A 14093-nucleotide genomic window follows, 5' to 3' on the forward strand; every position below is an offset into this window, starting at 1 on the left:
TTAGGAAACTGTGGCCTGCAGCTAAAATTTTTCTACAAAAAGGAAAACAATTTCCAAAAGGGCAGTTTGGGGTCTATGATTGAGTTAATGTTTAAGTCAATTATAAGCTCCTATGTCTTTTGTGGACTTGCTTGGGAAACAAACCATCCCTTTTAACATTGGGGGTTCCACAGGTTTGCAGATTATTAAATGGCTGTCTTTCCATTGTGAATCAGCCTCCCGACATTAAATATCTTCATGCAAACAAGATAGAGGATCGTTTTTTAACAAATTATTTTTTAATTTTCTGCACTAATATTAATATAGCTGTAAACTCAAGGAATCGTCCAACACTCTGGGGGAACAGTTAATAAGCACCTTCAGTGGTTTCCACAGTTTAAGAATTCACCATTTAAAATTGTTTTAGAATGAATCTAGTAAAATGAATAAAATAGTTATAAAAATTATACAAAATCATGACAAACACTTGATATAGAGGGCTTGATACGGAATGAATGATAAGTATATAAAGAAAGTGAGACTAATTTATGGGTTGGGCTATACAAAGGACCCATGTGTTCCCCAAACTTTGTGATTCTTGGGGATATATTTGCTTCTCAAAACAAACTCCAATTATTCACCGAAAGGCTCTCTTGCCCTGCAGGTTCCAATGGGCTGTGGCAGTGGGGGTTGGGGGACTGAATGACTGAGGTTTGCAGATGAGGGGAGGGCTATCTTCCCTAGGAGAACTGGCCAATTCTTCCATGTCCTCAAGTATAAGTGTCCTTTGGGAAATGTACCGTTTTTCTCTTTGGAGTTATTGAGTTTTTCTCATTGCCACCATTAAATCATCTCCTCCACCTTCCTCTTGGGTTCTCCACTCCTGCTCCTGATCAATCTCTTTGTGATACTTTCCACTGAGTCTTCTCAACTTCCTTTCCCCAGTCTTTACTGATTCAAATTATTATGCTCAACTTTCAACCCCAAATTTCTGTTTGAGGACTCTGGGAAGCAGTTGATAAAAATATGACACTAGCTACTCATCTGGTCGGGAGATGTTTTCTAAACAAATCCTAGAAACATAAACATGAAACATGGCAACGGTCCCTTTAGTCATACCAAGGAGCAGTAAAAGGTCTGGATTACCAGTATAAATATTCAATTTAGCCCTCCTGGATTGTGTCTCTGGATGAGAATACAGCCAGCAAGAGCCACTGTGGAGGGAGAAACAAGGCAGGAGCAAGCTCATATTTGACTGCAGAGCAGCTCTCATGAGTGGAGGCCAGAGGTGAGGGGCTTTGGGTGTTATCACTGGTACCAGCCCCAGCCTGGGTCTCAGTGGGGTCTCCATGAGGAGGCTGGACACAGGTGCCAGCAGTGGAGCTGTGCTGCCCAAGACACGAGATGCTGGGATCCAGGTGCTCTGGGCAAAAAGTAATAATTTGGTAATCTTTGGTGTAATTTAAGGCACATCAAAAGAATCCCCATCCTCAATCACCTGACTCTACACTTTGAAATTCCTACCAGTAGACACCACATTGACATAAGCTTTTGGCTACCAAAGGCTACTGCTGAAATTCCAGTAAGTTACCTGGGAGGGGCTGCTCATTTTCACCCACCAAATACCTAAATCCCTTGGGAAGGGTGGGTTTTGGTCAAAATCAGGGCATGCTTACCATGATGCGGGCCTTGGGCTGGATGCCAGTGGCACAGAACTTGGGGTAAGAACCCAGGAGTATAAAGAGGGATGTCAGAGCACCAATAGGAAAGTATAGGAGGGCAAACCCCCTCCTCCACTTACAGCCTTGCTGACATGGCCGGTGTGCGGAGTAGCTGACAGGATGGTGGGTACCTCAGAGTGAGGGTGAGCTCTTAAGGCCACGGGGAAGGGGGCAGCTCAGGCCTGAGAGGGTCTGCTCACCATTGGGCTGCTAAGTTGGGAAACGGTTCCAGAGCACTGGGATGAGGTGTATAACTTTCACTAGGGGCCGTATATACTTGTCTGAGGGTGGGGTGAGGGGCTTGTGTCATTTGTGTAGGGGTAGAGACACACCCATTCCAGAATCTTGGGGCATATGTTTTGGGAAACAATCAGGGGAACACTGTCGAGGCTCAAGCTGGTGGCCACTCAGCCACCAGGTCAGACAGTTCTCAGTCTGGACCCTTTCAAGGAGGGTGCTGCTATGAAATTCTTAGAGAGGGAACAGCACTCTTCTCATTTCTGCTCGATACAGTCAACTCCCAGCGTGTTGTCAGGGCAACGGCAGGTCCTGCTTCCTGGGGTGGCCAAGCAGAGGTGGGTACAGCCACCATTGTTCACTGAGCAGTAGTTGTGACCTGAAAAAGGCAGAAAGCAGCTCAACAGCCTGCTAAAAGGATGGCCTCTGTATTCACTCCCTTTTTCAGTTTCCGGGAGGCCAAGCTTTGTGGGGGCTTCTGGGGACAGGGAAGGCTATACCAGGCACTCAGCTAAGCTTATTTCCTGGCTTTTTCCTATTGCTGGGGATTTTCTAGGAGGGAAAAAACCCTGATTCCTGATTTGAGGGCCCTGCAGATTTACCACCAACGCTATAAAACAGATCTCAGGGAGGGCTGTCCTGCTCTGATTGTAACCTGGGAGCTGGAATTTTAAAGCACAAAGTACCCTTTATCTAGCTTGCCCACTGGCTTTGCACTTGACTGAGGGAAGGAGGGAAGCCACGAGGGACAATGGTTAGGAGAGATCTTAGAGAGGCAGCACAGCACAGACTCCGGAGCTGGGCTGCCTAGATGCCCCTCACTCTGCCACTGTGAGTGTGTGACTTTGGGCAAGTGGCTTCAGTTCCCTCATTTGTAAAATGGGCATAATAATAATACTACCTTATCAGGTTGCTATGAGGATTACATAAACTAATGAACGCAAGGCATTTAGAACGTAAGTGAGAGAACCTATATACCGTACCTGGCTCACAGTAAGCACCACATCCATGCTTGCAATTACTATTATTATCAATTAGTGTTATTGATGTTAGGCCACATAATGGACTTCCATAGCAGCAGACATCCTGACACGCGTGTTCCTGTGTGGAACGTAAAGTCTGCACATACCCACACCCAGCCTGAGATTCACTACTTTTCTTCACCGTCGTCCACTTCATTCCTTAATGTTTTCTATTGATTTATGAGGCTCTCCCACAAAATAGTGAAGACCCTTGATGGAAGGGGCTGTGTCTCACCTGCCATGTGATCAGGGCCCCTAGAGGCTATGCAGGTAGCAGCCAGAGTGTGGGCTCTGGGCCCCAGGGTACCCTCAGCCCGAGAGTAAGAGCACAAGTGAGTTACCTGGCGGACACTGAGACAGGGCGGTGGTGATTCCATACAGCCGGCTCTGCTTGTGGGGGTGGAAGGTATCCATCTCTTTGTTAACAGCAAGACCTACAGCAACCACAGAATTCCTACAGAGAACCAAAGGGCAGAAGGTGAAAAACATCTGATGGCTCCAGCTTTTGTCTGCAGAGCAGCCTCTGTCAGTGTTTGGGGTATGAACTGGAGGCTGTAAACAGACACACAGGACTTGCTTCCTAGACACCCTCCCTCCTCCTGGGCTGGGTCAAGCCTGCATTTCTCTGTCTTCTCAGAAAAGGACAAAGTTCAGCTGGTCTCCCCTTCGGCACTAAATTCCATGCTGGGAAATCTGCTTTCTGCACCGATGCCCCCGGTGCAGCCGCCTCCTTGTTTAACCCCGCCTTTTGGTGGGGAGGGGTGGTCAAGAAGGGGCCATGACACACTGTAGTTTTTAAGAACAATAATGAAGTGGGGGCATGGCGTGGGCGTGGAGCCCAGCAGCCCAGGGCCTGGGCCAGCTCCTGGGCAAAGGGCAGACATGCTCAGGAAGCCCAAGTTTACAGACTTGAAGCTGCCCAGCCTGCGGCTGCCACAGGATACATGGTGCCCCCCTCGGCTTTACCCTCCTCCTGACAACCAGGAGGCCAAGGCCAAGGAGGCATCTCAGAGGCTGCAAGGTCAAGCCGAGAGGCAGATGGAAGGGCTTGGCCTCCCAGAGGCAGAGGGTGGCAGGGCAGGCCCCGCCCCCGCACTGCAGCAGCTGACGTACGTCTTCCAGTCTGTGTAATACAGATTCTTCCCGAAGCTCGTGACTGCGAAAGGATACTGGAGCCCTTCAAGAACCCTGCGTCTGCTGGGCTGACCAGGCTTCACGCACTCCGCCCGGCTGGTGCCTGTGTGAACGAGAACAAGCTGTTCATTGTCACACAAGAAATGGCCCTTTTGTGTTAAAGAACAAGAGCAGTGAGGGCAAGGGTGAGAGACACGCGGCATTACAGTGATGAATCCTGGAGCACATGAGACTTGCTCCTCAAAACCGGAAAGTTGTCCCTTCATCTTCTTGCTCCCTCATTAGTCAACACCCACCTCTGTCGGGCACACCTGCTTCTGCCGGGAGACGTGAGCGGAGCAGAGGCACCACACTTGCTTCACCATTCCTGGAGCAGCTGGGGCCACCTTCCAGCTCTTGCTCATGCCCCTCCTCCCTGAACTCAGAGCCTAAGAATCGCTACACCACACCTCTGGTTTAGCAGCCGTGCACAGCCCCCCACCAGTGCCCACATCAGGACTAAGTGTGGCATTTTCATTTGACCGTACTTGCCTTACCCCTCATTCTCCCCAAGTGCGAGATGCAGTCCCAGCACCCCCCACGGCATCTGACAGGGCCTGGACCAGAGCAGGCACTCAACAGAGACGGGACAGATGACTCACCTTCCTCCCTAACTCAGTACCCTGCCCACAACCCTCGCCCGAGGAACACCCCAAATCTACTAGGGCAGGGGCACACACCAGGCTGGCATTACTTTATCTTCCTTGGCTCCAAGTCCTGCCCAGCCCCTTGGGGACTAGTGGGAGCTACAGGAATGTAAGTCGTGAATTTCCCAATAGATATCAGGCTCTGGGATCTACAAACTTTTTCTTAAATGGCCAGGTAGTAATTATTATAGGCTTTTGTGGGACAAGAGGCAAAACTGAAGACATTATGTAGGCATTTATGTAACCATTTAAAATGTAATGTTTAAAAATATAAAAACCATTTCCTGCTCGACTGGCCTAGGGGCTGTATGTAGTTTGCCGATTCCAAACTTAGAAGATTGAGAATTCTCCCCAGACAGTGTCAAACCCAGAGAAACAATACATTTCAGAGCAAATATATGCAGCTATGTTTGTGCAGGAAAGAAAAACAGTTATCCTATGCCCTCTTCCTGTAACCGATCCTGTTGATGTACAGATTGTGCTAGCTCACAGTGAGTGACAACAATTGTTTGGTCACAAAAAAAAAGGGGGCTGCTCCAACCCCAGGAGCACCTGCATCCACCCAGCAGAGCTGGGATGAGTAGATGTCAAAGGTCAGCCCGTTGGGCAGGCCCAGGTCATCCTGCACCAGGACCCTCCGGTGGGTGCCGTCCATGTAGGAAGTTTCAATTTTAGGGCTATCTCTGTTCCAGTCTGTCCAATAAAGGTTCCTAGAGGAGGGAAAGGAGGGGGAAAGAGGAAGAGAAATAAAGATGCATGAGAGAAAGCTTATTTTAAAAACTTAGAACCTCTGATGAAGACATTAGCAGACATGGAAACACAGCATGGCTAAAAGGACCTGGAGGCCCTCTGCAAAGACACTGGGATTTGGTTCTTCACTTGAATTTGGTTCTTCTGTTAATAATGAATGTACATCCCTTAAACATAACTGACATATCTCAATAAAGTTGATAAAACAGAAAAACAAAACAGAACACCAAAACTGGCATAAACACATGGGAATCTCCCATCTGCTGTCACCACACAGTGGGCAGAGTGGACCCAGGGCTGAGGCACAGAAACGGATGCTGGCAGAGGCAGTGGTCAAAGCACATACCATCAAGGAGGTGGCCAAGTGGCCCCAGATGTGGCCTCAAAGGGAAGGAATCAAAGTATCAGGGAGCCCAGGGCCTGGTGGGTAAGATTCAGAGCTTGCAGTAAGGCAAAAGGAGAGAAAGCACTCGGTTGCTGATGAAACCATCAGAAGGGGTTTCCCAGGTGTACACTGGGTGCATTTGTGTGACCTTGATACTCTTCTGGGGTTGATACAACTCGAGTGTTGATTCACAGTCATCCCACACGGAAATACCCAATTTCTGGGCTGTCAACTTACAAATTCTTTTAGTAAAAGATGTGAAAGTGGATGATGGTTTCAAGTCCATGATCATGGGACTGTAATGAATGTTCTAGCATTTCACCGTGGATATCTATAAGCCACCAACTTAGATCATTCATCCTTATGCATTCATTTCAGGAGAGCGAGGCTGGCATTAGAGCCTCACTTTTGAGAATACCCAGAAGGGCAGATGCAAGTACAACAGACGCACACACAGATTTACACCCAGATACCCTCTCAAGGAGTCAGTCACGATGCCTCTGGGATTCACCAAATCGGTCTCAAACAGCACCCGGCGCTGGGTGCCATCCAGCTTTGCAACTTCTATTCGATCCAGGCGAGAATCCGTCCAGAAGAGGTTGCGACCAAGATGGTCAACGGCAATGCCTTCTGGGCTTCCGAGATCTAGAAACAAACACAGAACACATCTGATTTTTGTGAGCAGGTAAGATTCGGCTTTTCTGATTTCTCAGTGCTGTTTCACATAGCGTTCAACCCTTGCACTTTGAGAAAACAAATAAGAATGTGACATGCCTGTTGTTTATAAGACAAGCCACGCTCAAAGTGACAAATTAAGAAATGCCACTTGTTCACTTGGTGGACATCCACCTGTGCACCCACTGGGACCCAGTTCCAGAGGGATGCCTAAGCTTTGGCCCCACCTGCAACGAGCCCACAGCCAATCAAATTCAACTGAGTTCTGGGTTCTTTGGGAGCATGGAGGAGGGACATTGGACATTGGAGCATTGGGGAGACTGGGGAAGGATTCCTGGGAGAGGTGACATTTGTGAAGCTGGCTCCTGGAGGACCAATGGAGTTTGTCAGGCAAAGGTCCTATACAAGGGTTTTCCAGGTAGTGGGACCAGCACACAGGTATAAAGAAAGACTGGACATGGCGAGAAGTGATCTTGTATAGCTGGAGACAGTGGGTGGGAGTGGGGGAGTGGCCAGAGATGCAGTTAGGATGCCTGCGTTAATGAGGTTATCCCACAGACAAAGGGGGCGGGGCAGAGGAAGATATTAACATGAGGAATGGAACACATAGACTTATTAATTTTTTGGGGGGGGAAAGGTTATTTCAGAGAAATAATAACATGCAGGAAATCATAGCTGTTTTACTTTTATAGAAGTATTAGGAGTATAAAGGAGAGGCATCAGTGACGGCAAGTAACCCTCCCAGAAATCTTTACTAGGTTATAAGCAGCTGATTTTCTAGCCAGGGGTTGCCACAGGGTAAGGTGACTACAGTGTGACCCTTCCGTGCACACCTAGCTAATCAGAAGTTCAAGACTACAATGGCTTGGGGCCGGCCCGGTGGCTCAGGCGGTTAGAGCTCCGTGCTCCTAACTCCGAAGGCTGCCGGTTCGATTCCCACATGAACTAGTGGGCTCTCAACCACAAGGTTGCCAGTTCAATTCCTCGAGTCCCGCAAGGGATGGTGGGCTCTGCACCCTGCAACTAAGATTGAACACGGCACCTTGAGCTGAGCTGCCGCTGAGCTCCCGGATGTCTCAGTTGGTTGGAGGGTGTCCTCTCAACCACAAGGTTGCCGGTTTGACTCCTGCAAGGGATGCTGGGCTGCACCCCCTGCAACTAGCAACGGCAACTGGACCTGGAGATGAGCTGTGCCCTCCACAACTAAGACTGGAAGGACAACAACTTGAAGCCGAACAGAACCCTCCACAACTAAGATTGAAAGGACAACAACTTAACTTGGAAAAAAGTCCTGGAAGCACACACTGTTCCCCAATAAAGTCCTGTTCCCCTTCCCCAATAAAATCTTAAAAAAAAAAAAAAGACTACAATGGCTTCCTGACTGAACATAAAATCCAATTAAAAGTTAAAATCCTACCAGGGTTTTACTGGTGTCACTCAGGATTCTTTCTCCTTCACTGACTAGAGAATTGACGGTCATTTATTACTGCTGGAAGGTAAAGAGGCTGCGGGGGAAGGTCTCTCCCCAAGGGGACTGGGGTATGAGGAAATCATCCAACACTGTCTTCTCATCAATATGTGAGGGAGTCAGACCTCAGTCCCCTCCGGACTGGCCTTCACCAGGCTAGTGAATGCTGGAAATGTCAAAGCCCCCGAAAGGAAGTTTATTAAGAATTAGACACAGCCCTTGAACAAGATCTTTATTATTCAAACGCAGAGTAGAGATTTATAAAGTATTAAGATATTTCCCACATCCTCAGAAGCGAAGGGACAGTGAGACTGACCTCCAAAGACAAAACCAGAAAAAACCCATTCTAGGGTACATTTGCAATGACCACATCCTGTGTGAGTGACATAAGCTGCTCAGACACACAGAAAAATAGACCCAGGGGAGCCCTGGAAGGGACTCCGTGTTATGTCGTCTCCTTACAAACAGCCCTGGTCCTGACTTCAAACCCGAGGGCAACCAACCCTCTTTCCCCAACCAGGAAAATACTTCTGTGCAGGCTACAGAGCCAAAGGAAGGGCCTGGAAACACTATTCCTTACTGTATGGTCAGGGCAAGTGGCAAAAACAGAAAGGCAATATGTCTAGGACACAGATTCTGATGTGCGTTAAACATATTTCATTAGGACTTTAACTCAAGGAAAGAAAGAAGAGCCCAGTGTTCCGACTGGATGAAATAAGCAAGACAAGAAAAAGAAGAGATGCCGCTGCCACATTCACTCAGTAGGGTGTGCCGACCTATTCCATGACTTAAGTGGAAGTTTCTTTCTCTCCCTTTAAATAAATAATAAATAAATAAAAATCTGTTCCCAGTGATTTTCCTTCTACAAGATCACATTCTGGTTTACTTCTGTGTTTTCACCGTGGGCTTCTGCCTGGGATGTTTCTTACTGTGCTCACAGCTTTCTTGGATGATTATCGGTTCCAGAAGCAACAGGAAACAGCAGAAATGACCTGCTCCCCTCTTCCACTGGATTTGAAGTCAAATCACAGATAACAGCAACAACATTTTTAACACAGAGATAATATGCAAAAAGGCACTTTCAAACTTGTGTTCATTAAATCAAACCATGAAAACTAGCAGATGTTATTTAAATAGCACCTCAGCTTCCAGAAAAGGATGCAGTGACTATGTCCAAAATCAGACATATTTATCTCAACCTCAGCTTAATTCCTGCAGCATCATCTCTTATGAGGGAGCCACGGAAGGAGAAAAATGCCCCAGGGGCTGTTCCACAGGCACAGGAACCTTCTGGAATATCAACTGTTAGGGAAACCTTAAACTGGAAATTGGAAAAGCTACCTTCAGTCCCAAATAAAAAGAAATACTAAATGAGGCTCGTGTATTTTAAAGATGTATCTTTGACTTGAGTGTTTTGCAGAGGAAGTAAGATGATTTTATGCAACAAACATCCTGGGCATGAGAATGTCTCTGAATTGAAAATATCTGCAAGTCAGCTGACGAGTTACTGACTTAGCATGTAGTATTTGACCTTTTTCGAGCAGGGGAATTTTTACGCGTCCTTGGATTTTTGTTGTAATGCTTTTTAATCTTGAATAAAACACAACCATGTCAAATAGTCTTGACTTGCTGAAGGTAGGCATTAAAATAACGCTTACAGTCCTTGGCTTAAATCAGCATTCATAAATTAAAGAATTGAACTGAAATGTTGAAGGGGTAGCCTGTGACAAAGTGTCCTGAACTTTACCATCAGTAATGCAACAAAGAGCTGAGAGATGTCTGTAAGAGTTCAGCCTGGTTTGCTGTACTCCTCTGGGGCTGGCCATCTGAGCATGTGCCGGTGGGGAAAGTAGAGAAGAGGAGACCCCCCCACCCCACACCCACTAGATGTTACAGGGTGAAGTGACAACCCTTTAACTTGAAAACTGTCTTGGGAATAGACTCAACTATCAGGGACAATATTTGCCAATATGCCTGTGACCCTCCTAACTGTATGATTCATCTGCCTGTTGCCTGTGAGGAAACCCTAACGGGGAACATACTGGGCAGACGCTCTGAGAATCAATTCTAGGCTCAGCAGCCAGCAGGAGAAATGTATATCCCAACTGGATGGTTGACTTTGGCCTTTATTATCCATTAAAACTGGCTATATAAACTTTCAGGCAAAGGCATGCACTTACCCTGTATTAATTTTATTCTTCTTAGGCTAGCGACAAGTCCCCGCTAAGATGTTTATAATTTGATGAGTCCTTGGAGGGCTCTTCAGAGAAGGTTGGAAAGGGTGGTGTTTGAGGCCGAGGACCCAGCCCCTCTCAAGACACCACATCCTGGGAGCAAACAAACACTCCAACCCTCAAGAGCCACTTGGGCTGCTAGAAACAAAACCAGAAAGGAAGAATGGTATTTCCTTGCCTACCTTGTCGAATGATGGTGGTTGGCTCTCCACCATGAAGACTGGCTCTCCCAATGGAAGGCTCACTGATGTCGGTCCAGTAAATCATCTTATCCACACAGTCGAAGGCCAGTCCAACGATGACTTTATCCTGGAAATGCAGACCAGTGGTGAGAGTGGTCCCCCCACTAGCATCTGGGTAACCAGTGATGGTGGGAATCTTTCATGTGCTTATAGGCATTTTGACACCTTTTTTTATGAAGGGTCTTCAAGTCTTTTGTCCATTTAAAAATGTTTATTATTGAGTTGTTAGAGTTATTTATATATTTCAGATAAAAAGCTGTTGTTACATACATATACATACACATACATGTATGTATATGCATATGTGTATGTATATTTCCTCTCAGTATGTAGTTTTCTTTTTAATTTTCTTAATGATGTTTTTGAAGAGCAAAGTTTACAATTTTTATTAAGTCCACTGTATTATTTTTTCTCTTATGGCTAATGCTTTTTAGTATATGTTCTGCCGAAGCGAGCATGGCTAGTGCTTTTTATATATCATCTAAGAAATCTTTGCCTACTGAGATCATTAAAAAATATATGAGACATAAATATTGGCAAGGAAGAGGTAAACCCACTCCATTCTAAGATAATATGATTGTTCATATAGGAAATCCTGGGGAATCTATAAAACTATTATAATTAATAATTGAATCTAGCATGGTTGTAGGATATAAGGTCAATATAAAATCGCATTTCTACTAGCAAAAAACAAAAATTTAAAACAATATTTATAATAGCATCAAAAACAAAGTATAGAAGAATAAATATGTTTAAATGTACAATATTCTACACAGTACTGTAAAACATTACAGAATGAAATTAAAGACCCAAATAAATGAAGAAATAAATTAGTTTAATGAACTGTAAGATTTAATATTGCTAAGATAATCAATTCTCTCTAAATAGAGTTAAAGATTCAATGCCATCTTATCAAAATCCCAGTAGGCTTACAAGAAACTTACAAGCTCATTCTAAAATATATATGGAAATATAAAGTGAGGCTCTGAGAACCGTAGAAATGGAGGACAAGCATGGCCTTTTACTGAGAAAATCAGGGTTATCAGCAGACACTTCCCCCTCAAGAGGTCAGATCAAAAAGGACAGATCCTTACTTTATACCATATACAAGAATTAACTCAAAATAAATCAAAGACCTAAATGTAAGAGCTAAAACTATAAAACTCTTAGAAGAAAATACAGGGACAAGCCTTATAACATTGGATTTGGCAATACTTTCTTGGATGTGACATCAAAAGCAAAAATAAATTGGACTTTATGAAAATTAAAAATGTTGTGAATAAAAGGACACAATCAACATAGTGAAAAAGCAACGCATAGAAGGGGAGAGAATATTTGCAAATCATATATCTAATCAGGAGGTAGTATCTAGAATATATAAATAACTCCTACAACTGCATAATAACAGCAAAACAACAACCCAATTACAAATGGACAAAGGATATGAATGGACATTTTCCCAAAGAAGATATACTAGTGGTTCATAAGCATATGTACAGATGTTGACATCACTAATCATTAGAGAAACGCAAATCTAAACCACAATGAGATACCATTTCACATCTATTGGGACGGCTACTATTAAAAAACAGAAAATAGTAAGTGTTAGCAAGATGGTAGAGAAATTGGAACCCTTGTGTTCTGCCAGTGGGAATGTAAAACGGTGCAGCTGTAAGGAAAACAGGATGGAGGTTCCTCAAACACTGAAAACTAGAATTACCATATGATTTAGCAATTCCACATCTGGTTTACATCCAAAAGAAGTAAAAGTAGGGAGTCAGACAAATATCTGTACACCCATATTCATAGCAGCATTATTCGTAATAGTCAAAAGGTGGAAGCAACCCAAGTGTCCATTGATGGATGAATGGATTTTAAAAATGTAGTATATGCGTATAATAGAATATTATTTAGCCTTAAAAAGCAAGGATATTCTGACACTTGCTACAGCATGGATGAACCCTGAGGACACAATGCTGAATGAAATAAGCTGGTCACAAAAGGACAAATTCTGCATGGCGCCAGTTATACGAGGTATTTAGACTAGAGACAGAAAGTAAAAGTGTGGTTGTCAAGGGCTGGGGAGAGGAGGGAAAAGGGAGTTAGTGTTTAACGGATATAACATGTCAGTTCGGGAAGATCAAAAAACTTCTAGAGATGGACAGTGATGATGATAGCACAGCAATGTGAATGTACTTACCAGCACTGACCAGCACACTTAAAAATGGTAAAAACAAACAAACAAACAAACAAACAAGGACATATTTACCCTGTTGTGTCAGCATCCTCCCTCCCACTTCAATTTTCTGCTTTTCATAGTCTCACTTGACATTTAGCCTCTCCCCTTGGTCTTGGGGGAAATGACTTTCACAAGGAACCAACCCATTCCCATTCGCTGACAGTGTGTGCAAAAGGGTACAAGGAAAGAGTGATGGTCACCCCTTGGGGGATTTATGCTCCATGAGGCAACAGGACAATGCCAAGATCACTTATGTATTTGTTCAGCAAATAGTTTGAGTGACAAGCACCATTTTGGGTCTAGGAACACGGCTGTGAAACAAACACTCCAGTTTCTTATCTTGTGGTGCATCTATTCTTGGTGGGAAGATACGCATCTGATACAGAACATATACACTGACATATAATGGATCCAGGAGTGCTGAGTGCTGTGATGAGACGCAAAACAGGAGGAGAGAGCGAGTGGTGGAGGTTGCAAACTGACAGGCAGCTGGGACAGGCTTCTCTGAGAGGTGGTCTGACCACACCTTGCTTGTTTCTCCAGGTCATTGAAGTGTTAGCAAGCGCAATAAGCCAGTACTCACTGGGAGATGCAGCAAAGCTTTGGCTTCCGTCTTCTTCATGGTGCTTCCTTCCAGGGGGAGGCGCTCTATCTTCCCGGTCTGGGCAAAGAGTAAGTGGCTCCCAGGGGGCAGAGGGAGCACGGCAGGAGGAACTGAGGGTCCGTGGTGAATCGGGGGAGCCACTGTGCTCAGACCTGGGTGGCAGGAGATGGCAATGAGCAAGGCCTGCCTGAAGCAGGGATGCACAAATGCACGCATGCATGCACCTCACGCCAGGTCACATCACCTTCTTGGTGCCACAGATAATGCAGGGCTGAGTGTAGCATTAAAGGTCAAGAGGGGAAAAAGGCTTAGTGCCCTCCTTATGAGAAACAGAAGTGACCTCGCTGGGCATGATGCCTGCTTTGGACACAGGCCACAGCAGTGAACCCAAACAACCGCACCGCAGCAACCCTGAAAGCCCTGCCCACAGGGAACTGGTGGCAATGGCAGGCTGTCAAGCTCTGTAATGTACAGGGGAGACTGTCGGCATGAACTTGCCCATGAGCCCTGTCCCAGGGGTGGGAGGTCTCAGACCCACAGTAGCAATATGCCCCTGTGGGCTTTCGAGAACACATGGTGGTCAACGGCTGATTCTCCCTTAGATTTAGCCTTGCCTCCTACCTGCTGACCTCGAGGCCAGGCATGGCTCCCTGGCTCACCGGACAAGAGATTGCCCCAGGAGGGGACAGGCAGCCTGTGCAGCAGAGTAAGGGGCAC

At 45.7% G+C, this 14093-nt stretch overlaps 1 protein-coding gene across 1 annotated transcript in view; it reads right to left on the reverse strand.

Moving 5' to 3' along the window:
- Positions 1–256: 256 nt before the first annotated feature.
- Positions 257–14093, reverse strand: part of NID1 (nidogen 1) — a 71258-nt gene continuing 57421 nt past the window's right edge. Inside the window, exons 15-21 of the mRNA XM_019746976.3 lie at positions 13356–13528; positions 10474–10600; positions 6388–6559; positions 5332–5489; positions 4073–4196; positions 3301–3413; positions 257–2316 (exon numbers count right to left, since the gene is read on the reverse strand). Of these exons, the coding sequence (XP_019602535.3) occupies positions 2195–2316; positions 3301–3413; positions 4073–4196; positions 5332–5489; positions 6388–6559; positions 10474–10600; positions 13356–13528 (989 nt within the window). The 3' untranslated portion in view covers positions 257–2194. The remainder of the gene's footprint in view (positions 2317–3300; positions 3414–4072; positions 4197–5331; positions 5490–6387; positions 6560–10473; positions 10601–13355; positions 13529–14093) is intronic.

This window comes from Rhinolophus sinicus, chromosome 6 (genome assembly GCF_057876585.1).
Source record: "Rhinolophus sinicus isolate RSI-liver-muscle chromosome 6, RSI-T2T, whole genome shotgun sequence".
In the NCBI taxonomy this organism is placed as follows: domain Eukaryota; kingdom Metazoa; phylum Chordata; class Mammalia; order Chiroptera; family Rhinolophidae; genus Rhinolophus; species Rhinolophus sinicus.